This window comes from Linepithema humile, chromosome 1, assembly GCF_040581485.1.
Source record: "Linepithema humile isolate Giens D197 chromosome 1, Lhum_UNIL_v1.0, whole genome shotgun sequence".
Classification (NCBI taxonomy): domain Eukaryota; kingdom Metazoa; phylum Arthropoda; class Insecta; order Hymenoptera; family Formicidae; genus Linepithema; species Linepithema humile.
In genome coordinates, this window is record NC_090128.1 from 13312077 (window position 1) to 13339762 (window position 27686).

A 27686-nucleotide genomic window follows, 5' to 3' on the forward strand; every position below is an offset into this window, starting at 1 on the left:
AATGCCCTTTCTCAACCATGATTCTATACCTGCAACGGTATCGCCACAACCCGCGGATATATCACTTGCGCGCATCTGTCGCGTCTGACAAGGCAACATTGTGTCGTTTCGTCCCGCAAAAATGCACGATCGACGATGCGTGAATTCGAATATTGCGCTTGGACGCCGTTTTTACCTCAATTATGTTAAATTATGTTATTTTCCGTCATCTTTTAAGGCCGACTCGAAGAAGTGACATTTTCATATATAGATATATCTTTATTTATATGTCAGGCTGTCTATATATTACGTAAATATCTGGAAGATCTTGAGAATAATTTTTCTGCCTGAAGAAATCAAAGAAGTGTTTTCGAGGAATTTCTCTCAAAAATGTCTTTTCGAAGATTTTGCTTTATTTAGTCTGAATTTGCAAACATCTTTAATTTAATCGAAAGTGTTTGGAACATTAGAGAATTTTTTCCAAGATTTGAGTAGACATTGTGTATTTTTCTTCTGCTATCTTTCACTATGTCCACATCTTACAACTTGCAACTTGCAACTTGAAATTCCATCTTTCCAGAACTTTTTACATTCGCAGACGAAAAATATTTCAAGCTGCAGCAGAAAGTTTTTCGACAGTTTAACAGACGTCGAAAATATCTAGATCAAAAATATCAGTATTAATTTTGTTTTACACGATTGATGGTTGAATTTATCCAACAAAAATAATTATGAGCCTTCGGCAAATATAAAATCTAATTCAAAAATAGCGTCTTTATTTCTATATATTGACAACTTATTAATTGCGGAGAATGTGTTTAATTATTAGATTAATTGGGAGAATAGGAACCTCGATAATATCATATATAAAGACGTGAATTGTATAAACACTGAAGAGTCAAATCTGTTGATCGCGAAACGTTTGTCAATATATAGAAATCAGGACTGTAGCTCGAGCATTTGACCTCATAGCTCACTTTTGCATTAAATTTTAAATTAATCTCTTTGTTTAACGATAGTGAACGTTCTAATTATCATTGTTGATTCTTTGTTTCAATCGGCGATTGTTTGCGAATTGAAATCTGCACTTTCGATGTACGACGTGTAAGAAAGCCGCGTAATCGCTTGCACGCTCGAATGCTTTCTCTAACGATTAGTGTAAGAAGGGTTTTTTATATTGCCCATTGAATATTGAGTATCGTGTAAAGTGTATCGATCTCCACTTTCAACGCGGCGCGCGTTAACTTTCTCATGCGCGCGGATCGCAATGAATTAATTATCATCGTCAGGACGCGATGCAATACACACAAAGTCGGATTTGCACTATTTGAAATGTCTCGTCAAATATTTTTATACGAATTTTAATTGGAGCAATGCGCGTTGTACAAAATAAAATGTTTTATTTGAGAAGCATATAAAAAATTTGACGTTTCGTATAGTGAAAATCCAGCTTTTATTGAGACCAAAAAGTTTTCTTATCTTTTTCAACTTGATAACTTGAGTAAAATAGATGGTTTAAATAAATTGCATAAATAATTTTTAATAGAAATCAAAAACTAAAAAAAGGCAATACATTGTTTAGTAAAATTTTCATTTTACAGATAAAACTTATCTTAAAATTTCTTTAAACAAACGGAAACACTTTTTGACCATTTCGATAATTTCATTTTTACGATGACTATTATTCTGTCACGCACTAAAGTAGAGAAATATTACAATTACAATTATAATTAATGGATAAGCTCATTAAGCTACTCATTTACAAAAATACACAGCTTTAAGAGAGTAATTAGTCCGCGAACGTAAAAGTTGACTTATAGCTCTTACATCTCTTAACGAGGCTACACTCATTTGGCGAAAATTTCAACGTTCAGCTTGTAATTCCAACACACGCTTCCTTCGAGATAAACATCAACGCATGTAGATCGGTTCGTTAATGTTTTATTCATTAATCCGCGTTTTTTGCGAGCCGCGGCGTCAAGTTTCTTTCCGGTGCGAGGTATCGCGCTTCGACGGGAACTTTTGCGTTTATTCGGCGACATGAATTCGCGTTGACGATTTTGTTTTGGTCGACGTGTTTGCTATTGTTCGTCGTCACGCGGTGTCAGTTCGCCAACGCCGGAAACCGCGAAGCTGAAAACCCGCGCACGGTTCAGGTGCGAAGAAGGAGAAATCGCCGTAACACGCTCTCGCGCGGCCCTCCGCCGTCTTTCTCTTTCTCTCTCTCTCTTTCTCTCTTTCTGCCCATTGTCTTCTCTTTTCACAACGGCTCAACCGTGCCGATTCGCACGGCGATCGCGCTTGCTGCCAATCGAGCACCGCTTCTTCCATTGTTCCCTTGATACCTTCTCGTTAGCGGCTGGAAATCAGATTTCTTCCGCATCGAGATATACGTCTCGAGCGGAAGCGGCTTTCTTTTGCAGACACGGTTGCGCATAGCACGATTCTGTGTGTGAAAACTTCGATGAATGGCGAGAGTAATCGCGCGGCTAAAGAAGTTGTTCGCTCCTTATTCAGTTCGATCGCTTTGGCTCTCGAGTTCTTTTTTTTTTTCTTTTTTGCGAAACGTCTTTTATTTGCAACGTTATCGCACGGTGCTTCGCAAAAGTCTATTCGCCTTATCTGCAAGGTCTGTCGATTACGCAGTCAGTCGAGGAAAACGAGAACGGTATTAAGATGTTGCATCGAGTCTTTACCAGTATCAGGAAATACTATTTTTTTTAATCTTATCTTTTATTATACTGATAAGAGCAGATTTTTGTTTTTCCACAGAATCTCTTGTAGAATAAAATCGGTAATTTACATACCAATATACTTAATAAGATTCTTACATTATCAAATTATCAAGCTTGTGTTAACGTCATTTTTAATTCAGTGATTCACGTCGTTAACTCGCCGTCGCTTGAATAATGTTTTCACGATGAAGCATTTTGATAAGACGCAGTTCGCGCGAAAGAAATCGCTCCGTTCCGCGTCAGTTTCATCTAATCATTATCTTATCGCAAACTCTGAAGTCGATTTCTGCTGACAATTAGTGTCATAAATCATGATGCATTTTATATAGAATTGCATTTATATAAAATTTATATAGAAATGCATTTTATATAGAAATATAGTTATGTAAAATCTTACATAGAAATTTTGTATGGAAATGTATTTATATAAAAGATCTTGTATAAAGATCTTGTATCTTGATTTTGTAAAACTACACGGAAAAAAAAGTAGTGTCAAATCAAAGCTTATATACTCAAATTAACGCGTTCATTGTTTCGTATATACGCAACAATTTATAATCTTCCGATAAGAATTTAATAATCTTAAATTTTAACAATACTATAGTCTTATATATATATTTCCATTTTATAATGATCACTTGAAGAATATAATATTTAATTTTACTCTAAGAAAATTATAATCTTTTATTTGAAAAATATATTATTTTCTATCCAACATTTTTTCTTTTCCATTCAAGAAAATTATTCTTAAATAATAAGAATATTTTTTTCTTGGTTGAACTATATAAAATGACTTCATTCAAGCCAGTTTTCTTCGTTTAAAGCAATATAATCTCATTTCAAGATTTTCATGTTAAAAATAAAGATATTTTTAAAATAAGAATATCTTTTTTTTCCGTGTAAAAAAAGAAAGAATAAGTATAAAAAATATGCTGGATGGATGGAAAATAAATAGACTTTTATCGAAACGTACTTTACAGGAAACTTGTATTATTAAATTATATTTTCTATTAATTTTTATTTTTATAATTAATTTAAATTGAAATATTGCATAATTATCTTTTCACTCATTAATTTGAAGCGATATCTTCACGATTCTTTCGGAGCGTTTCGATAGCACGCGGTCGTTTCTGCTCCGTCAGCTTCGCATTATTCTTCGAAGTCGCTTCTATTTGATAACTGTGCACTACACGTAGACATGTAAATGTACTCGTTCACGATGAATCAGAGTCGTATACAAGGTGTGCACTGAAAATAAAAGTAGGAGGGATGTTTTTCTCCGTGACGTGAAATCGATTCTTCAGTGAAACCCCGAAGGAAAGTCTCGCTGCGGAATGTCGTTTCTACAGCACTTGACTTGAAATTCAAGTTTTCTTCAAGATTTCGAGCGCATTGAACAAGAAAAAATAGATGATCTTCAATTTCTTTTCAAATTAAAATAATATAATCAAGTCTGAAGGCAAATTGAATTAAATGAACTGAATGTAACTCTCGCATCTCTGCGTTAAGACACCCTGTATATCGGGAGGAACCCCGGCGCATCCGCAGAATCAGCCCCTCGCCGTCGGCGTCGGCGGTGCGGCGGCGTCGTGACGCCGGCGCAGACGGCCGGATCAATCCCGCGTTCGCTTTCCTTCGCACTTCCCGAGCCTCGGACAAGCCTCGACGTGGTCGAAGTCGCGGGGGTGCGAGCGAGAACGAGCGCGAGGAACGGAAGACGCGGGGGTGTCGACGACGACGACGACGACGACGACGACGGCGACAAACGTCGGTGCGCCGCCGCGCGTTTCCTCGAGACCGTCGTATGCCATCCTTACGATGTGACGGGTCACGGAGAAGAGGCTCTTTCTCTACCGTCGAGAACAACGCTCTTTCCGCGCCGGTTAAAAAAAATATATATTCGGAACATGACGACGTGAACGCCGACGAGGTGGGCGGCCGTCAATCCCCGTGAGAGAGATCGATCGACGACCGGCTGGGTGACATTGGCCCGCTAGCAGCACCATGGAGTACCGGTGCGGCAGCACGAGATGCGAGGACGACTCGCTGGAGAACGAGAAGGGCACCGGCGTTGCGGTAAGGGTTGCCCGAGATCTGCGATAGAGCTCCGTCTTTCCCCGAATTCGCCTCTTTGAGGACCCTCGCGAGTCGACGAAGGTGTTTACTATGCGTGTGACAATCTTGTGAAATAGTTGTTAATAGTATTAAAATGTTACTTGTCAAGTGGCACGATAGATCTTAGAACAGTTTGAAATCGATATAGTCAATTCAAACTTTAACTTGGATGCAAAATGATCTCTGATCTCTCGATAAAAGCGTGATGATGGACGCGAGAAGTTTTTTTATTTTTAAAAATTAATTAAAATATATCAAATCTAAACAGTTAAAAATACGAAAGATAAGTATTTTAATCATAAAAAATATATAATGATCTTTAATGCCTCTTAAATTTCGTCATTTTTAGTAACATTTATTACACGACAGTTTTATGTATTTTTTACATGGCGAAACGTGCAAGAGACATGTTGGTGCTATACGCGCAATCATTTGAGCGACGTCTTCACGGTCGATTCGCTGCGGTCGCGAAATCGCGCGACACTCGCATCGCCTTCTCGGTTTTCACGTGTCGAGCGCGATGATTTGAGGCTTCGTGCGTCTTCACGGACGCGCCCGAGGCGCGAGCACAATCTCAGATTCGTCGGATCGCCGTCGCGGTTACTCTATTTCTGGAGTTCAAACCGGGTTACCCCGTATAGCTGCATGGATGGCCCGAGACGACACTCGGACTCGGCAAGTCGCACGGCCGTGCACGGCCCGATCGAAGCTGTTGCGTCGTTGGTCGGTTTCAGGCTCCGATCAGCATGAACGGTGCTCGCAATTGTGTACATTGTTTCGGACGGGGAGTTTTGTCCGCGGTAGGATGCGCTATCGGTCCCGCGTCGTTATATAATGTGCGTCTGTATAGGAATATCGATTAATATTGTTGCAGCCGGGAGAGCCACGTAGAAAGTTGGTCGGTCAAACCCTCGGACTGTGCGGTACGTGTGCGCATTTTGCCGGATGCGGATTTGGGGAAAGTAATGAATTAAATTAAATTGACGAGAGATAAAAATCTGCAATCGTGTGAAACGGCTTAAAATCGTGCGACGAAGTCGGTGGCAAGATTCAGGCCAGCTGTTAAAATTTGATTGCACGGGATATCGATCTCCCTCTGCGGGTATAATCGTCGCGACTGATGCGTGACTAGAAGTTCTATGATAGTCCCACCCCTTACATCTTGACGCAAAGCGCTCTTTGTTCGCGATAGCAATCGAGACGGGTGGAAAGATCATGCGAATAAGAACTTTGTCGTGATAGATGGAACGATTTCTCGCACTTCTACAAATGATCTTGCTTCTCGAAATAATTTCAACGTTGAATTTTACAATTCAAAGTCTTGAAATAATTGAATGAATTATTTTACACTAATAATTCAACGAGGTTAATGTGCGATTTACGCCGATTTTATTTTCAACAATGCGACATTAAATTTTTTTTGTGTCTTTATCACGCTCTACTTTCTTTTAACGAAGGAAATGTTGATTTCAGGGCGACTTACGGGGCTCTTCGAAGCGCAGCTCGTCGCACACGCGCGGCACCGCCATGTCTTTCGGCTTCCGGCGACGACCCACCAGCGGCATCCCGATGCCGATAACGAACTACGCCGCCGCCGGCACCGAGAAGAGCCTGCTGCATCCACGATCGAAATCAGCTGGCCCGGAGCAGGATCGGCGACGGGCGATGGACGACGACGGTAACCACGTGATTCATAACTCGTCGTCCGGCCGTTCGACGCCGCGACTGGCGCCGCCAAAGAAGGATTCGACTGGCATCGGCGTCAGGACAAATCGCTTCGGCTACCGGCAGCCGCAGCCGAGATTCACGAACAAGGTCGGCGATATCTGCAACAGCCACAACATCAGCCACTACAATCAAGAGAAACTGCAGCAGCACCAGCAACAGCAACCGCAACAGGACAACTACTTCGTCAAGCAACAACCGAACAGGGTCGTGCATGCTGCACCGCAGCAACATCTATGCAACACGACGACGCCGGCAAAGTCTCGCTTATTGCCGGCGAACAACGCGGCTTACAGCGGCGGAAATTCAATGCAGCAATACGCGGACGCGAACAGAAGAGTGTCGAGCATTCCGGAACCGATCAGCAGGTACACTCTGCACACCAGTCATCTGCCGTTGCCGCAATACGCCGTGCGGGTGAACGACTCGAACTCCAAGATCGCCAAGACGGTGGCGAACCAGAGCAGGAAGATATCCACGTCGACGTTGAAGGGCTCGGGCAGTTCGAAGGAGGGCTCCATGACTGAGGACTCGGGCGTCAGCAGTCAGCCGGCCGGTCCGGAGGATGAGAGGTTCAGATCGGTGGACTACGCGGACGAGAGCTCGTTAAGAAGACGCGGCGTTGGCCGACCTCGGAATCTGCGTATGGTCGTGAACGGCAAGAGTTTCGATGTCCGCGATGTTCGCGATGACGACAGCACGGTCACGGAGATCTCCGTGATCCCGCTGCCAAAATCATTCGCAAGCGCCGCGGCCAGTCTGAACACTGGCTTTGTACGAGAACGAGCCACGCAGTACCAGCGGATCATGAACAAGGATAATCGTTACACGGACTCAACCGCGTCTATGTCCACCACGTCCTCGGAGGGCTACGACGAGGGTTGTCTGAGCGAGGAGAAGGTTTACAAAGATCGATCGCGCACGGAGAAGATTCCGTCCATCAAGTCGGACTTTAGCCCACCTAGCTCAGACGATCCCGAGTACGGTCACGGCGAGGCCATGGCGGACGAGTACTCGTTGAGCTCCAGCGACGAATGCCAGCGTTCTCACTCGATCATTGCCCAGCACGCGCCGGCAATCGGCGCCGCCGCCGTCGCTGTCTCTGTGAAGAGCGGCGCGACGCCGAAGAACGCCCTGCGCTCGGTACTGCTCACTATCGAGGATCCGGCATTCGCCGCCGCAGCTGCTAACACGACAACTCTCATAGACGATGAGACTTCACCGGTCGACAGTCTGTTTGACAGCCCCACCGCCAGCATCACTCAGTCGGACGGCAAGCCCTCGAAGAAGGACGAGGAACATCCGCACGAGCGTTCGGACAACACCCTCGAGGACGACAGTCCCGGCACGCCGACGAACGCCTCTAACTCGCTCAGCCTGTCCGAGGGTAGAGAGTTCTTCGACGATGAGATTGCGGATCAGCCTGGATTAATCTTTGACGATAACAACTCAAGAGGGAGGGCCGAGGTGCAGTCCGCCTTGGGGGGTCAAGTAATAACCGAGAATAGCCACACTCTGATCGAGACGAGCTCTAAGATGAGTGAGTACACGTGCTATTCTTGAAATCCTCCTCAAGTGCATCCAAGTCGCTGAGCTCTCATTCATTTCATTCGATTTCTAGCTCTCTCTCTCTCTCTCTCTCTTGATAAGAGAGTGCTAGTTTAAAGAGAGCAGCAAGCTTGCGTCAATAATTATATGTTTAAAATATTTGAAGATTTTTTAATTGACATAAATTCTGTCACTGACACTATTTATTATTTACAGATGGTGCGCACATGAAAGGTATAGTGAACAGTCCCCGTCACGGACGACTGCATCGAACGGGAAGCGTAGATACTTTGTCGCCCTGCGAGTCCATTGCCTCGGATGATTTAATGTTGGATTACGACGGTAGCGACGCGAGCTCGTATGAGGAACAACAGCGGTTAGCACTAAACGATGTTGCTTTTAATAAGCGAATTATATGCTCAATTCAAAATATAAATAGAGATAAATCTTTTTTTTCCGTCGGAATCAAGTTTACACGTCATCGTCATTTTTCAGATTAAATTCCAATCCGGCGTTGCACGAGCTGGATGACGCCACTATAATTTCCGAGCTGGAGGCTCAGGGCGAAGAAGTGATGAGGCAGTGGAGTTCGCTGCTGAGCACCGCGCATATGCAAGAGGAGGCAAATTCCGCCAACAACAATTCCGTCAACAGCACACCGGGTAACAATAACAACCAGACCACCACCGAATCCGGGTGTGTATTCACATTTTTCACTACTCCTCTCTGCTTGCTCGTGACATCCCGTAATGCACGACGCTTCTTCGGTTAACGAAACGTTACCGCGTTATCGGACTTACAACGCGTGACGTTGTACTTGCAAATAATATGTAGATTATGCAAAAGTGTTCCTCTCCTCCGAACAGGATGTAGGAATATTTAATACTACTTCCTGTATACGTCGACCTTTTCTTTTACGTTTCCTCTTGTAGATAAAAGTCAGTTGTTTGACGATGATTTTATTTTTTCCCTTCTCGTCACACTTTTTCGTTGTGTCTCGCTGTTTCGTTGTGTTTCGCTTAGACATTCTAATCGCAACACTTGTGTTATTCAATTTCTGTATCTTGAATGAGTCTACATGTCAGTGTGCACTTGCATCAATCATCTTGCTTTCTTGATGACGCATTATCAAGCGAACAGAACCGAATGCACAATTTTAATTAACTTTGACGCATCTGTAGCAGAATTCTTATATAGAAAATGTAGTGCAGTGTGGGATGTAGAAACTGTAGGAAGCTTTAATTAGAGACAGTAAGCTGTGTAGGAAGAGTGAAAACCTGGTCGATGCTGTGAATATAGTTAGTCGATGAAATGTGACTATTATGTGAGGGAAGGAGACAAAGGATGTGTCATCCGACCATTAAATTGATGTGTATCCGCTGTTCTGTGTCCACGTAACCATAAGCCAAAAACTTTTACATAGACCTCGGTCAATAGTCCACATAGTCTTTTGAATTTTTTGTATTTTATTTCTTGTATACGAAAAATTCTGCAAGGGTGGAGACTAAACGTTAAAATACCACGTGTGAGAAATGAATCACGTGCAGGTCCATTTCTTAGATCACCGATATCTTTCGTTCGAAGAAAAATTGCATTTCTCAAACTTGCAAGAATGAAAATTTATTTTCATTATTCCAAGTTTGAAAAACGCAATTTTTTCAGACGAAAGATGTACGACGAGATATGTTATCTAATCTTATGTCGATATTAATATTATCTCTTAATCTTCTACGCCGATTAATTTTCTTGTACGCACCATTATTCCGGATTTCTATCTGTTATAACTATCTTTTTTTTTTTTTAGTTGATCAATAGTTTTAGCGAGAGTCTTTAGAGAGGAAGAGTGTTGTATAATATTTCTTAAGAATTTTTTTGCATCCTGCATCACATATTAATAATAGACATAGTGATGCAATTTTAGTCCACATTCTGAAACGATATTAAACTACAATGAAGGATCGGAAAAGTCGGTCACTGCACTTTCGCACGGAAAGATCGCACGCGTTCTCCACCTGAAAAAGTTCCACCTTCTCGCTACATACTAATTGTACATATTAAAATGTCTTCTATATCGGGAGCGTAAAGTTCTCTTAGAGACAACATTTTTTCGATCGTGCCGTGCAATAATACTTGCAACAATAGCCGTGTTATCGTGAGTCGTAAATTTCGAGAACGTCATGGCTACACGCGCATAACAGCCTACTCTCTTTTGCGTCGAGTTTTTTTTTTCTACTCGGTAGCTCTCTCGGCGAACGATAAAAAGTTACATCTTGAGATTCCTGCTGAACCTGTCCTTTCGAATGTTCCAACTCTCTGTAGTCTTCGATTTCGTTCGTCTTCAATCGACATCCTTGAAGCTTTCGTCACGACGCAATATTTCGTAATTGTCTGTTTTTGTCGGTCGTTTTCGTTCCGTTTCTTTTTTTTTTCATTCAAGATATATATATATATAGACAGGAAAATCGAAGATGCTACATACGCGGTAGTCTTTCCCTTCTTTTTTTTCTCTCTCTGCTTGTACAAAATTAACGAAATGAACATATCCGCATTCGCCACAGGAGACGCCACAATTCAGCGACAGTATTCTGTGTTCTAGCGCGCTAGTAAAACGGGTGAAGCAATTGCAAATCCCCGATGAGGACTCCGCGGGTGGAGACTACTACCAGCTGACATACCCTAACTAGCGAGCGGAGTCCGCCGGTCCTCCCTTGAATGTCGACTAAGCAAAACGAATAATCGCACGCAGCCGATTATTCGAGACACAGTGATAATTACACACGGACGCATGCTTAACTCGTGAGTGGTCGCGTCTTGTGTAAAACCAAACGAAATCAGTTAAAAAATCGCGCTGCCTCGACGCGATCGAATTCTATTGTGAAGCTTCTAAAGTGAATTAATTGAAATTATGGTGAAGTTGATCGCGAGCTATATGAGTTGCGCAAGACAGAAACAAAATATCACGTTGTAATGAAAAAAAAAAAATGATTCACTATTCGAGCGTGACCATTTGCGAGTTAAACAGACAGACGTTGGCGAGAGTGAGAGAGAAGCGGGTGATTGGAAAAATTCGAGCGATGATAATGCTGGTGTTGCAACTGGGAAATTTAGCGGCTGATTATGGTTATGCGCCTGTGACTCTTTGCTTAGGATATGGTTAAATGAAAAAGAAGGGAGTGACTCTTTTTCTCTTGTCGTCCAATATTATTTACAATTTCCAAATTCAGTTAGACTAGTTGGAGAGTTAGAGAATGAATTAGAGAATTATGTTTTTCTTAATTCTTTAAGGACGAACGTCGCGATATAATTATCATTTAATACAAAAACTTCCTCTTACCTAGTGATTCCCTAGTTTAATAATTTTATACATTAACGTAAAATTATAGGTATATACTTTTTCAAAGTCCTCTGACGGACTTCGTGTAATTGTGCGTTTGTTTGGAAGATTATGCTGCGTTAGAGTTGTCTACTTTCGAGGTGTTAATTTGCTCTGTGAGGAATATACTGACAACCAATAACGTAACCAAACATTCCATCCTGTCCCCGAGAATTTCTCAAGCCCGACTTGGATAGGAAAGGTGCTGCCTCAAAGGTACTAGTCCGCCAACCTCCTTAAAATACATCGTTTCGTTGATTTGCTCCTTCCTCCACGATCTTTTTTTTTTTTTTTTTTTTTTTTTTTGGTCCAACGGAAAATAAGGCTTTCAGTGCGATTTCACGATACACGGCAGCTTGTTTGACATTACAATACGTCCTCGTTATAATCGCAAAGATTCTCAAGTGTAGTCGAAGCGTAGTCGAAGCGTAGTAGCAACAGAACAAAGAGTAACCCACCGACACACATGTAAACCGTTCGCCGTTTACGGTCGACTCGCTACGTCCTGATTGCAACGCCACGAGGATACGCTTATTGCCGGCGCGAGCGAGCGGTCCTTCGCTCAGTGCGCGAGGTGCGCGTTCCCTCGGCGGTGCGCCGGCACGGAAGCGAGTGTGTTGATGAGACGCGGTGTCGTAGTGTCGAGGGTGATAGAGATTATTTTTCCAATTTCGTATTTTTCCAATGGTCGAGAGCCGAGTCCTTCCAAAATTATCGTCCCGTTGCGATTCCACACTGGTCGAAAAAAAAAAAAACTGATTTCGACGCAGCTCTTCCGGTAGATACGATCTAGTCCTCCTAGTCCTGCCGACGATTCTCGTCGCTTTCAAACGATAATCATTGGCACTATTTAATACGTAGACGCGTAGCGCGGAAGGCGATCTCACTTCGGTGACCACGCAACTTCCGATGTTATCGAAGTATTAATTAATCGTATACTCGTGGCATTATAGAGAGCTGCTGTTTAGGTGTAAGGCGCTTCGTAGAAGAGACGAGCGGTCTCTCGTGTGCGAGTTGGCGAACGCGTGATCGACTCGACGTTACTCTTCCTTCTAAGTCATTGTGGAAGATGAGAACAAGACGTGGCTATGAGCTTGATAAGGTCGCATTCCATTAATTTAATCGATAGAGGTTAGATAAGTTTAATTGATTAAGTAATTTGGAACGGTTATTCTTACGCTCGTTTGTAAACATTAAAATATTTCTAGATTCTAGACGTTCCATTCGTGCAATCACTCTTTCTTGCGAAAGATGAGATAGAAGTTTTTGTTTAATTATTTAAATAATTATTTTTATTATATATTTGCCATATTAAAACACTTCTATCTTTCGATTCTAGATATTTTATCGTTACGTTTACGATGAAAGGGCGTGTTTTCCTTGATCTCGCGTAAACTCGCGTTTGTCTTCCTTCGTTACGACTGCATTTACAAAACTTTTGCTTGCGTTATCGTCCGTTCTATATTAGACGTGAAACACTCATTACCTCGCACTCGTTTCCTAACGTGAATGACTGCGAAATGTGGTAATCGCGTGTCGCAAGCGCAGTTTGATTTCTACTTGTTTCCAAGTGAATATCTTCCGAAGTCAAACAGAATAATATGTAGACACTTTTATTTTGAGTTTCACGTTGAATTGCGGGACTGAAAATAGTACTTATTTTTTATTTCGACGAATAGATGAAAGGTCAGGAAATGTCAGGAAGCAATATACCTTGAAGACCGCGCGCGCGCGCGCGATCCCGCTCGATTATACACGCATCCTTAAACTTCAGCGTAGACGCGGAGAGTCGCAATTACCGGCACGCGCAATACGATGCATATTAACAGCATACATTTATCTAGCATAGTATACTTACGAGAAATATATTGCTACTATTCTGAACTTTGAATAACAGCTCGTTGAGCTTTCATTCTTCCCGTTTCTTCTCGCGCGTCGAGTCGGTTTCTTCTTTCGCTTTTGCGTTTGCTACCTTCTTCGATTCCATCTACGCGAGTCTTTATTTCCCGACACTCGCTATTACGATCGGAAGAGAGAGAGAGAGAGAGATTAATAGAACACGGTGACAGGCATGGCGCTGTAGACATCCCGGCATTAGTATATCTAAAGCTATTCTTCGCATGAACTATCGATCCACGTTAGAATTTATTTAGCAAAATTAGCAGCTGTTGTCGCATTCGCAAGTATTTATATCCGCAAGCGTGTACTCGCTGTATCCGTAAATTGTAAGAATGGGCGATGTAAGGGAGAGAGAGAGAGAGAGAGAGAGAAAGAGCGTGGTGAGACGACGGCAGTACGGCATTTATTAAGCACGATTGTATGTCATATTTTTGTCTTCCTCTCATGTGCGTACTATTGTAAACGTACGATCCTCCATTAAAACACACTTCCTCTCGTAGACTACTTGTTCTTTATTTCTGCTCCATCGCGCGATCCAGAAAAATGTTAAATACGGAACCGGCTCTATAAATAGACGCGGGGATTAAATTTGGGTCACTGAGGGTTGAGATTGCGAGGAAATCGACTCCGGCGCGCTGCAACCTTGGTCGTTACGTTAAAAAGCCAACCCGCCCCGTGCCGTGCAAACCGGTTTCTCCGGACCGCGTATGACGAGCGGCCTATCTCGTGATGTAACGAGGACTCTCCGACGCGAGTTTAATAGAATCGATGCTCGCTCGGGGTGGAAAATGCACGGCGCGGTGTAAATATAGCGTTTGTTCTCCGGCGCAACGACGGGAAATCGAAGGTAACCGGAAGCCGAACGGCAAAGACGTCGGATTGCTAGCCAAACGCAACGCGATTTTGCCGTTAATCAGAGCGTTACTAGTTAACCGTGCCGGTATTTTTCTACTCTTCCTTCGCGCGGATCCTTCCGTGCCGTGCACGAATTTTAGGTTCGCCGCGGCATTGATCGCGACTGCAAAAGGAGAAGCGAAGGTATTGATTAATCAGCGACGAAATTTTATACGATTGAGTAGCACTGAATATATATTATCAAGAATATTAGTGACAATGTAGTGGATTAGGCCAATGATCTCGTCGACGCTTCTATTTAATAGAAAAGAAAATATAGTAGGCAATTTTGCTGGCTTTTCTCAGGTGACGTTTGATTTATCTTCTTGATTCTTCTTTAGTTTGTTTTGTTAGTTTATTTTTCTTTCTTTGTACTTGAATACAACAATTGTCTTTGAAAAGCACAGTGTCGACACGAAGTGCATAGCAATTTTCATTTTCAAAGGTGCTGCTCTCTCGGATGAGTCGTGCTCGCCGTAGCGGAAATGGCTTGTACGCGTTACAACTATGTGTTTTCCTCGCGCAGTTTTACCGCGTAACGGTGAACTCTTTCGGTCTATTTACTAAACCTTTCTTTGCGACGACTAGCTGTGGTCGACTATGGTGGAAAATAGTGCCGTCAATAATCCTTGAGAAAAATTTTTGCATCCTGCAAAAGTAAGTGACAAATTAAATTCGCGCGAAGAAATTCTATCTTTATTAACATTATTATTTTTCACGATAATTTAACAATCGCAAAAAAAAAAAAAAAACGAATTGCGTGTTGAAACGCACAATAGCGGTGCAAATCTCGGGAAACTTGCCGTCAATTAATCTTTCCGCCCGAATGCGATCGTCTATTATGAAACACGAGCGAGGGTGCTCAGCGAAAGAGAGAAAAAGAAAGGGAGAGCTACGAAAAATCCCCGCAGGGTATAAAGCTTCTGGCAGACCACTTGCGAAAGAACCGCAAAGAGCAGGCAGACCGCTGTTAGAAATGAAAACTCAAGCAGCCTCATAAATCCCGGATTTCATTCCGAAGCCAAAACGGCGGAAAGCCGTGCCAAGGCTGAGAGCGAAAATTCTGAGGGTAGAAATGTGCTTAAGGGCCAAAGGACAGCCAGCTGGAGTATTGATCGTTTACTTTGGCGGAAACCGTTGCGAGAGGATTCTCATTTCTACGTCGCTTGCGAGATCATTTTGAGGAGTTAAAATAATATTCTGCGAGAAATTTTGTACAAAATATAATTTGACTTTTTGCCGAAATGCCAAACTGCGGATGTATTTTAATTATTATGTTGATGTAATTATTTAAGAATTTCAACTTTAATTTAATCATTGTTTAACTTATTTTGATTTAATTATTATTAATTTCAACTACTTGTAATTTATCTGCTTTTTAGGTAAATATTTTTTGACATTTGGATTTCTGTTAACAGTTTAATGTTGTTGTGATTTCGACGTTGTGCTTCGCGCGATGATTAAACACTTGAGTCATCGAGAATGCGATTGATAACTCCGATACGATTGATAAAACAGTTTATTCTTATGAGCAGAGCTTTGTCATCATCTCTCATGAGTCTTCATGCTCGAAGAAGTAGAATTTACTAAGGAGGGATAAAATGAGATATCGATTACAGTATCGGCTTGATATGTGAATCAATTTTTGTTTTTTGCGTCGATCGAAAAGCTATTTTACTGTCAAACAGACGGTCGTTGAACTAGCATTAATTTTAGCAGATCACACCTGTCCAATTAAGCTTGACAGCTGAAATGTTCATGAAATATTCATTGCATTCACACCTAATTGAGTTAGATGGGAATAGCGCGAACGTAATAATTCGCTACTTTGTTGCTCTATGCCGCCTCTTTTTACGAGGTTTTTGTTTAGTGAATTTATCAGCCATCTGAGATATTTATCAGCTTTGATCAAACTGCTGCCTGAGAACGTGAAAGAAGAATATTTATCGATACAAATTTAAAATTATATGTCGAATAACGTTATTTGACGTGCTATAATTTTAAATTTGTTTTAATAAATATTGAATAAATATATTTTTTCGGGGGAAAAAAACGGCTCTCAATCGCAGATTTAGAAGGTGAGAGATCTCGCGGGGGAGATCGCTATCTTAAATTTCGCTATCACAATAGTGGTTCCGCACATCTTTTTGCACTATCACCCCCCACCGACCTCGCCTCCTCCCTGCTGTCTGCAGCTGTTCCCCCTACCGTTCTACCTCTCCGTTCTCTCTCTCTCTCTCCCCGCTCGTCTCGCCATCCGCCTCGACGATATCGAACCAGGTTCTCGTCGCCGTAGTGCGAGGCGCGCACGCGCTTCTCCCGCGTTATCCCTCGGAGGATCCTTTGCGATCCTGTCTGCCTGCCGGTCGCCGCGGCACAAGTCATTCCGGCGAACCGGCTAATGTACGTCGAGCTTCGTCCAGGAAGCTGTCGGTTTTCGCGTGGATACTCGCGTCCTCGAGGAATTCTCGCCGTCAATTCCAACGCGTCGCGACGCCCCGCGTCGCCTAGACGTCACGATGCGACTCCTCGCGAGCGGACGTTTTGTGTTTCGCGCGAGTTGATGAGTTTCTCCTCTTGAAAGTGACTGATTGTTTTGAAAAAAAAAAAAGAGTTTACATCGACGAATGAAGAGTTTGTGATTGTAGTGAGAGTTTTCGCTCGCGGTAGGTGCTGATGATTTGATTAGAAAGTGCGCTTTTTAATTACGCGAAGGGACGTAGCGTGACGTTCAGGTAAAAGTGAGGAAATTCACGTAATAATTTCTATTTTCGATTGTCCGTAAGTTCGTAAGAATGCATCGGACTATTTCTTGACCCCAGCGTCATCGTCGTCACGCGAACCTTTTCAACCAGATAGGCATGATGCATTACTGTATGAGAATGCGAGGTCGCAGTCGTAAATTTAAACGTGACATTAAAACTTGCAGACTAATAGCCGTCCTAGAATTAAACCGATACTTCAGGCCCTTCTGCAGTTCCGAATCGATGAAATTTGCATAAAATACGTTCACGCGATGCACTACTTTAGGAATGCCAAAATTATGTCGCACGCGCGACAGTAAGGACAGAAGTTGTGTTCCGATTAACCTGATTTATAGAACACAAGATTAACTGATTTGTAGAATAAATAAATTCGATTGGGAAGTAAGTTTATTGGAAAGTAAAAGATATAAAAAGTATAAAGTAGGAGATATGTAAAAGTGCCGAAACACTGATATTTATTTTGTCGATACAGCACAAAAATATAATAAGTATTCCAAAAGAGATTTCGGCAGGATAACTTTCACTCCGCCGAATGACTCAACTTCTTCCGAGTTTGAGATTGTTATGAAAATGAAGAGGAAAGAGTTGAAAAGGGAAGAAGCGCTAATGAGCGAATTAGAATGACAAAAGAATTTTGAGAATACTATTCGGGAATGTTGCAAACAGTAAATTACGAGAGAAGATAATAAATGACAAATGAATTGATAATCAATGAAATATTAGTATTAAATAAATTATTCTTGTTTCGAAAAACTAATTGAACAAGGTCGTAATTTTCTACGCGCCTAATGGCTGTTCGCAAAGTAAATAATTCGCGTCGGAGAAATCTCATTATCTCGCGGAATAGTGCGAGCAAATTGCAATGATAAAAGAATTATGGGAAAATTAGTCGGGAGTGTTGACGAGAGCAAAAGTTGCGAGGGAGGATAATAAATATATGAATTAAAAATAATTAAGACGAATACTAGTATTAAATCAATTATTTTTGTCACCAGAAACTAATCAAACAAATTAATAACTGTTCATAATTTATAAAATAAATAGTTTGCGTCGCAAAAGTCTCATTAATCCTTTAAATATTGTGAGCGAATTAAAAATATAAAATAATTATGGAAAAATTATTTGAGAATGTCGAAGACGGTAAAAGTTGCGCGGGAAGATCGATAAATATCTGAATAAACAATAATTTAGACAAATATTAGTGTTCAATTACATTTTATTTTTGAAAACTAGTTAAATAAAGGTGTAATATCCTGACGCTAATAACTGTTCCACATTCACGCAGCGAATAATTCGCATCGAAAAAGTCTCATTAGTCAACTCATAAAGTATTGCGTTACCGCTATCCGAGCAAGGATCTAGATCGATGTGTATCGTGTTCACTGAGTTTCTGTTTCCTTTTTTTTTCTTTCTTTCCGGTCGCACTCCGTTTACCTGCCTATCGACCGGTCCACGAGTTTCCATTTGCGTCATTATCTCATATAGCTTCATCTGCAATGTCATCAGCAGGCGTGGAAATGTCTAGTATTCCCGCGGCGCCCCTTCGAGCGGGGCGGTCGAATTTTGAGCGCTAATTTAGCGCGAGGATCGCGGCGCGGAACGGCGTAATTAGTTGCGCGAGCCCAACGAGCGTTTCAGGAAAGTGAGACTGCAAGTGCATATTTGCCGAATTACTCATCGCCACTCGCAAGTCTCGCTAAGGCACTCACATTAATCCTATTGCTATCTTCGCTCACCCTGCCGCGCGCGCGTGTTTCCTCCCTTTTCACCCTCCGCGCGACGCGCTCCGTTCCGTCCGGCTAAATATGTGCCCGTCCGAGTTTCATCTTCTATTTACATTATCTCGTTCTGTGTATGAAGCTCATCAGCGGACTGTCACGTTCGCCGATAAATCCAGCATTCGATTTTCGTCGACTATACAGTCCATTACTGGAAAAATATCCATGTTCACATCAACGTGACGTCATCCTTCAAAGACGGATGAAGAAAAACTGACATTTTCCAACGCGAGATTGAGAGAGCTCCGAGTTCGACAGTGCTTTCTCGCAAGTGTGTTGAGTGAAATTTTCAACGGTTCTCGAAGCGCGAAGTCGATGATCCGCGCGCGGTTTCAAGACTGACGGTCCGGCGTTGACGGCGATCAGGAACGTCGAGAATGGCCACCGCGTTGCCCGAGAGCTCGAAGGGCGCCAAGAGGCGCACCAGCGGTCTGCCGACGCGCACCCGCGTCCACGCGAGTCTGGAGAACGGCGGGACTGGCGGTGAGGATGGACTCGACTCCGGCCTCTCGTCCGAGAGTTCGACGCCCACGAACGGATCCCCGCCGCCGCGGCAGCCCAGGGCGCCGAGCAGCGGCCAGGTCACCTCTGGCGGCCCCGTCGTCGCCGGCGCGGTTTCCTCCGCGCGCGCCAAGAATAGTCCCGGAAGGTAGTGCCTCTTCTTCAAGGAAGCCGAGCCTTATCTCTCAGAGATACTAGTTGCGTAGGAGGAGATTATAAGATAGCGAGGAGATTATGGGTGCCGCGCACACGCTCTTCTTTTTCAGCGCGATTGCGTGACCGCGATGAGAGTTATGATAGTGTGCGAATGTACGCTACTTCCTGAAGGACCGCTCAGCGGTTTACGTTTCTTTGCAGGAGCTTCCACTGTCTATTTATAATGTACATAAAATTTATAATATATAAAAAAAAAAAAAAACGTGGCATGCTGAATTGTCATTCCGTTCCGTTAGGGAACGAGGAGGACACTTGGGGCGATGAAACGAAGTTATCACTCCGGTTTTAGAATTATATCGGGTTGAGTCATAAATAGCTTCCGCCGCAGTGGACTTCTTCGTTGTATTCAAAATCGGCCAAGTTCCACGCAGAGGGAATAATTTGGTTTCATTGTAAAATATTTTATGTGGTATTTAAAGAAAACAAGTTATTTGTGACTCAATCTAATGACATAATTAGATAAGGAATTGTGTTATAGGTCCTGATAGATTACAAAATCAAAATAAAAATGTGAACTTTTAGTTCAACGCTGGATAGTTCTTGTTGAACTTGCTTTATCTATCAAAATTTGCATGTAAGGAATAAAAGAGTGCTAGTTGTTCGTGCATGTATCAAAAAGGAATAAACAAACGTTTTCGCCCTGTAATCAGGCTTTCTTCTGTGTCAATAAAATATTAAAAACCGTACACAATTACAAGCCGCACGCATTTTATAACGTATAATATTAATAATTTGTCAGATAGGAAAAGATAAGATGCGGTATTTTGTTTATTATTTTTTTAATGTTTGCACGAACAACTAGTATTAACTCTTTTGCTCCTCACGTATAAATTTTGATATTTATCATTGCAGTCTTGATAATTTTAATTTTACATTATTTACTTGCTTTACACATTAATTTGTAAGAAAGTTTAGCAAAAACACCCAGCCAGCCAGTTGGCCTTCGAAGCTCACATTTTCACTTTGATTTTATGATATAATTAGAATTCCGGCTCTTTCCCACGGAGTTTCGAAATTTTCGAACATAATGAGATCCTGAAAAAAATGACACTAATTTCACTCGCTTTATTTCAGAATCGGAAGTGACAGGATGTCAAGGCTGTTACGCAGCAGATCCGGAACGGAGTCGCCGCGTTCGTTAGACAACATGCGCAGCCGTCAAGTTTCTAGTCCTATGAGAACGTCGGGAAGTGTAAGTGTACAGTTTTATTGCGCGTTTCCCATCTTCGAATCCGACTTGATTTGCCGGAAACGAGCATCTACAACTCACATGTCCCACTGATTGCAGGCATCCTCGTGCGTCGATTCCGGAGACGAGGCGAGCCTCAGGATAGATCGAGGAACGTACCAGTACATGTTCCAGGACATCGTCTCCATAAAGACGATGCTCCTGAAACTCAAGCGAGTCCTTCAGGAGGTACATAACACACCAACGCGTCAATGCTCCGCTTGCAATTTTACTTTGCATGTCGCATTTTTTTACGTAAAGTGTGTTTTTGTGCCGAAGCGACTCGAATTACGATCGCCTTCAGTTCGCGTTACACATTAACCGACCGCAAGCGTTATTTTGTTACTTATACACGGCGCGTTGTGTTTTTGCCTATTTTATTAACACGACTTTTTTATTTTTTTGCATTTTTGTCGTCGTCCTTCCTGATTTTGCGTCTCAAGTCAGGAGAGAACGATTTCACGAGGGTACGTTGCATTGATTTTTCTTTACATTTTTATCACTGATTTATATTACTCGCATGCATATGTGTGTTTATCTAATTATACAATATTACATGATATTTATTTAAATATATTGACGGGGCTGAGTAAAAATGATTACACACAATATATAATTACAAAAGAAAAACTGGAAGAACGTAATTTTCGCTATAATGCTATTTTACTCAGTCCCGACATTATCTATGAATTACAAAAATTAAATAACGCTAAACATAAACGTGCAAACCGCTAATATTTGATATCAATTTTTAGGCGGAGACTCTCAACCCATTCGAGAATACAAAGGTCAGTAAGTCTCTTCTGGAAAATATTGCTTAAAGCATTTTTGAATCTCGCTCCATCGAAACGAAGTTACAAATGACAAATGACATTATCATTATTTCTGCAGAATGGCCTCTTCTGTAACCTGAACGAGGGCGGTGGCGGCACTATCGACGTAAGCACCTCACCGGGAAGCGGTGGTAGCAGCATCGCCGACGAGCTGGCGGACTTGAAGAGGCAGGTGGTGTTTCTTCAGGGACAAGTGGAAGATCGAGATCGCACTATACAAACGCGGGATCGCACCATCGAGCTACTTGAGGTAAATAATGAGGTAAATCGCACCGCGATTAATCGTGCTCTCTGTGCAAAAAGCTCGCCCCGATGGAGATCCGTCGGTAATCTGTCAAAGATATATATACTTTACCGTAAGAAATAAATTTCCCAGGGTCTGACAATCGAATTGATTTTCGCAGCTCCAGGTATCGAAGCTGCAAGGACCTAAGAACGGCGATGCTCAAAGCTGCACCTTACCGATGCGCAATAACAACCTCTCCACTCTGGACATGTGTAACGCCACTACGCAAACGGAGAAGGTACTTATCGCTCCCTCTTGTAACTTAACTGTCCGTTCCATTCATCGTATTTTATATCGCTTACATTTGTGTTTTCTTTATTATTATGATTCTTGTTATCGCACCTTCTGCGAATTTTGTTCATTATTACCATTGTTGTTAATATTGTTTTACCGCACCCGATTAAACGAAACACTTTTCAATTGCGGCTGTAGACACGTCCAGTATCGGCGGGGCCCTCGCTCCTACAGTCACTCCCACAGGATGGTGTCATGGGGCCTCTCGTTAGGTGAGAGTTCATTCTTTTTATCTGTCCGACATCGATACTCGTGCTACTTAAACTCTCGTAATACTGTGAACATATCACTTGACTTAACGTGAAATATTTCTGTTAATTGTCATTGATAGAGGTTGCAATTACGGAAATTATGCTCACGCTTATATTGACAATTGCATTTTACATCTGTCATGTACATTATGAATAATCTATACTTTTCGCTGCTCTGGTCCCGCCCTTTACTCGGCTGATTCTACGCGAAGCAGCTTCAGGATCGGGAAGGTAGAGTGCGTCAGTCTGTGTGACTTACTATTGGGATATGTACTCCTCTCTGCATTTAACGCCCTTATATTCATGCACCTCTTCTCTTTTCGTGCTACTTCTTTGACAGTTCTTTGTTAACGATTTACCTTTATTTTGCATGGGACCACATAATCCGATTTCTCATTTGTTCCATAATTCCCAGCTATTCGATCATGGCAAATCTCATGAAAATTTTAAATTACTCGATTAATTGTGCCAGTAATTATGAAAGTTGCCTAAGTGAAAAATCAGAAAAATTAAATTAAATTTATCAATTTTATATTTTTAATTATATTATAAGAGTAAATGTATTGAATTTTTTTAAAGCAAGAAAAAAAATATTTTTTAATCTATCCAAAAGTTGAAATATCTCTCAAAATAAAAAATGTGACTTGAGCTACTTTTATGATCACTAACACAATTAGAATAATGAAATAAATTCTGTTGTAATTGCAAGATCGAATAGTCGAGAAATTGTAAATTACATTTCTTGTGCTTGTACAATCATGTTTTTGTTCTGCTCATCTTCATGTCGTGTCCAAGTCCCTTTTTCCGAAAGAAAATAATCGAGCGATTGCTTTTCGCGCGATCAAATAGAGCCTAGTTCTTCGCAACAGGAGTCGATATAAATTGTGAGAATATTTCCTATCATAGCGTAGATCGTAGATCAGCCGTGCTTGCTATCCATTTGTAAATTTCTCGCATGTAGCGTAATAATTAAGGCTTTGACCGCGCCTTAATGAGATAACCATACCTTGATATTTTCCAATCTTCGCGATAATATATTCGATTTACAATTCGTAATGTTTCACGCTGCCTTGATTAGCCATGTGCGGTGAGTTGAATATTTTTTACTTAACTGATTTGAAGTTCACTTGAATTTGAACATCTCATAATATTTCTTGTCTCCAAGCAAACGCTCCTTGTAATAACAACTTCTCTAACGACTATCTTGCAGTTGGAGTGACTCGTTGGATCGACAGCGACCCTCGCTGCTCTCCGAGTTTAATTCCGTCGGGAGCCATCGCAAGCCAACCGAACGTTTACCTCATACGTTAAGACTCCGTCAGGAACGTACCCCGACACGTCGCGCCAACGCGCACGCGAGGAGACACTCGTCGGAGAGCGTGTCCGGCGTATCCATCAAGCCGAAGGACTGCACGAAAATGCCGTGCGATTCGAACGAAGCAGACAAATGCGAAAGCAAGATCGAAGGAAGCGCAGTCAAGTCTCTCATTCCGATGCCTAGAAAACTTCGGCTTTAACGTCACGACGGCGGTGCTCTCGCGACTACACTATCTTCTCTATGTATAGCTTCATTCGTTCCAGACGTCCGAATCTTCGAAAGATGGAGAATTCCAAAAGATGGAGAATAAGACAGATTAATCACCGATAAATTCATATCGCGAATATTTATAATTATTATTTATTTTGATATAGTATTTTATATTATTTTTATTATTTATATTATTTTTCTTCTGATAGATTTTTTTCTAAATTTACAATTGTTTTTATTCTTTTGTAAATTGCAATAACAACTTGATGGATTATACGATTTATAAAGCGATTTAATTTATTACAATTATTAGCTCGCATCAGCGTTTTTGCTTCGCATGCTTTGACCGATTCGGACGTCCAAAATACCACAAAATGCTCTTTCGTACCTACTGTTTTTAATTATAATTAGTTTTTTGCGCGCCACGAAGTTTACGTTCCTCACAATGCGTAACGACGTTGTTACACTTGTTTAACATAAATTGCCGCTGTACTTATGTGATGTTGTGCGGAGAGTGTCGCGCGAAGTCATCTATTTCTGAGCGGATATTTCAGGCAGCATATAATTCGTTGCGCGCGCGCGCGCGAGTACGGGTACACTTATTTGTTAATATTAAAATCTGATTTCCTCGTTTAAACGTGATCTCAAGTGCAAAATTAGAGATTAGCGAATGATCTGTATCGCAAAGTCGCTGGGAGCTTTATTTATCCGGCAACCGGTTGAGTGGGACCTGCAATATCAAGATATTTATTTCCTATTACGTGCGCAATTCTTCCTCACATAACTTTATCAATATCTGGAAATCAAAATTTTAATTGCAAAAATCTTTAATTGTAAAAACTGTTTTGTATGATATAATTTATTAAAAGAAATACACCGACGAAAGGTTTATAAAATTTCTCCGAAAAATTGAATTATTCTTCTTGATTGTAATTGCACATTAAAATTTTGCATTTATATTTAAAATGTATAAAAATATATTTAAAATATAAACGCAAAATTAATGTGCGTTTTACAGCCAAGAGGGATAAATCAATTTTTCGAAGAAATAAATCTTTAAATCTCTTATCAGTATATTTTCTTTAAACGCATATTTGAACGTTTAAAAATTTATGTCACTGTAATTTTAATTGTACATATTAAAATTTCTCTCTCAGAGATTTTCTGAATACATTACTTATTATTGTGCATTTGTCAGGTAAATTATTGTTTAAGAGCTACGTTGCTCACTGTGATCCAAGAAAAATTATATACGGTTAATTATTATTTATAACGTCACACGCAAAATGTCCGTGTTGCAATTTGTTGATCGACGTACAATCAAATATCGCGAGTATATTTGAATAAACTCGAGAGTATCGCACGAGTGTGACTCTAATTCGTAGATGCATCTCGCGATAAGCAAACGAGGATTACGTACGATTGTAATTAGCAAAGCCAGGGTACTATGTAAATTCCACGTGTCGTTTTAATTTATTGCGTGCTTGGTATGTGCTTGGTGCTAGTAAGTTTGTATTCGATTTGTATGATATTTAGACTCTCCTGTCTTCCGTGTACTCATCGACTATTGGTGCTGAATAAGGTATATCGCAAATAAATTACAATTTAACGTCTTCGAATATGTAGTTGTAAATATATTTCAGCGTACATGAAACATTTTCTACTACATTTTTCGCGACAATATGTATTTATATCTATAGGGCATTTAAAACATTATTCAACATGTGGAATGTAGTTTTATTACGTCAATACAAATACATATACGATTTGTTATTTGTGAATACATTTTGTCCAATATTGACGACAGTTTTGATTAGAACATTTTAAAATTATTTATAAAGTGAGTTTAAAAAAGTACAAACTATCTATGAGATAATTTTGAGACGAATACAATATGAACTGTACTTATTATGCTTGTATGAATTTTATATCTTTTTATATATTCTATAGAATGTGATAACTGGTTTTATAAAATACAAGCAATTTTATAAATTGTTTCTCGTCCGCATAACATTTTTCAATAATGTGAATTGTTTCGTACATATATTCATACAAAGAAATCGATGGATGTCAGGGGAAACTAAATATTGTACGATCAATGTATATTCATTTGTCTATATTTTAATTTATACGTGATGAGTGCGAAAACAGGAAGAGAGAGAATGAAAGAGTGAAAGTGAGAAAGAAGAAAGGAGGGAAGAGTGAAAGAGATGAATCTCATTAATTTTTTAAGAAATCTACAGTAGAAACGTGGACTAGGGAAAAATCGTAGTCTTTTTTTTTCGCAGAGCTAGCTTCGCAAGACACAGAGAAGTATTTGTGGAGGTGCATTGGGTAGTTGAAAATTTGCTTACTATTAATAAGGATCACAAATCAATAGAACTGGCGTAGAATAAGTTAAGCGACGATTTCATTGGTATTATCGATGAATCAATTCACATTGATATTAATCATTCATTATGACTGTTCTGAAGAATGAAAATTGAACGAATCTATTAGTACGAAAACTTTGAAAATCACAAATTTATTTCTGTCGCGGCATATAAAAGTTATGGTAAATAAAGAACATACGTAATATAAAGATTATCTATCTCTGATGTCCGATAATTGTTCGATTGTTATTACTAATTGATACTTTTAAGAATTCTCATATAATGACAATTAGCAATTATCTCGAAACAACGATAATAATCCAATATAATGAAACATGACACGTGAAAAACACAATATCTCTGATTAAGTTACTAAAAAATGTAGTAACAACTTTAATTGAATAATATATAATACAATACTTAAACAATAATTAAATTAATTAAAACAAATTTTAAATTAAAATAAAAGAAATAAAAACTTAATGAGATAAATGGATGAGTAATTAATGAAGAAACCATCTACTTGTAATTATGATAAGGACTCATGTTTGTCACGACAATTCATTTTAGTTTGCAGCCGTACATTTCATAAATATGTTCGCCTACCTAGTCCCAAATATTACAATAAAGACAATTTTATTCGAATATGGGGTTCTCACTTTTACCTAATTATATTATATAAGTCAGCCTAATTTATATATCGATAAAATAATGTTGACAAAAGATAAAAAATAAAATTTTTTTCATCTCTATAATACATAATATTTCAAAGGTATGTGCTCAGCTAGACTTTGCTTTTGAAATGTCTAAAAGTCTTATTTATTTATTTATTATTAATAAAATTAATAAAAAGAGCGCTTATATCAGAAGCTAACAAGTTTTCAAATTGTAAGAAAAGGTAAGAAATTTTAAAATTAATGATTGTAATGATTGTAGAAAGAATCAACGAGTTCAATCTAATAGAGTTATAGAATAGAAACAATAAATTGCAATTTTATTTAAATTAATGTAATTATTATTTAATAAAATAATCAAAAATTAAATTTTAGAGCACTCATACATCCGTAAATAGTAGATGCATAATAAATGATCGGTGTCTAATTGACACATTCAGCATAAAAATCGTAAAAAAGTAAATTAGATATGATAGCGAGAAAAGTAACGGGTATACGAGGCAGTCGAAAAATTTTTGATGTTAATAGGGTTACATATTAGGATAGGAGCTTACACATTCGACCAAATTGAAGCTAGTTACGAATTCGGATGTCGAGGGTCTACAAAATATCAGGAACACAGGATCTGAAGAAGTAACATTAAGTGGCGCGAAATTTGAAATACTTTTCTTTTCGTATTTAAAATTCACCAA

The 27686-nt window shown here is 40.3% G+C and overlaps 1 protein-coding gene across 10 annotated transcripts in view; it reads left to right on the forward strand.

Moving 5' to 3' along the window:
* LOC105668908 (serine-rich adhesin for platelets) overlaps positions 1-26965 on the forward strand; it is a 31991-nt gene extending 5026 nt beyond the window's left edge. For 2 of the 10 annotated variants that reach the window (XM_012361574.2, XM_012361573.2), the window contains 11 exons: positions 6303-8094; positions 8319-8478; positions 8598-8798; positions 20603-20720; positions 20817-20945; positions 21200-21223; positions 21512-21544; positions 21648-21851; positions 21994-22113; positions 22308-22381; positions 23631-26965. In XM_012361574.2, coding sequence (XP_012216997.2) covers positions 6303-8094; positions 8319-8478; positions 8598-8798; positions 20603-20720; positions 20817-20945; positions 21200-21223; positions 21512-21544; positions 21648-21851; positions 21994-22113; positions 22308-22381; positions 23631-23937 — 3162 coding nt within the window. In that variant the 3' untranslated portion in view covers positions 23938-26965. Of the gene's footprint in view, positions 1-3685; positions 4791-5602; positions 5753-6302; positions 8095-8318; positions 8479-8597; positions 8799-20602; positions 20721-20816; positions 20946-21199; positions 21224-21511; positions 21545-21647; positions 21852-21993; positions 22114-22307; positions 22382-22597; positions 23495-23630 lie in introns of those variants that run through there. The other 8 variants (XM_012361579.2, XM_012361582.2, XM_012361576.2 and 5 more) reach the window with 8 other exon arrangements.
* Positions 26966-27686: the final 721 nt, after the last annotated feature.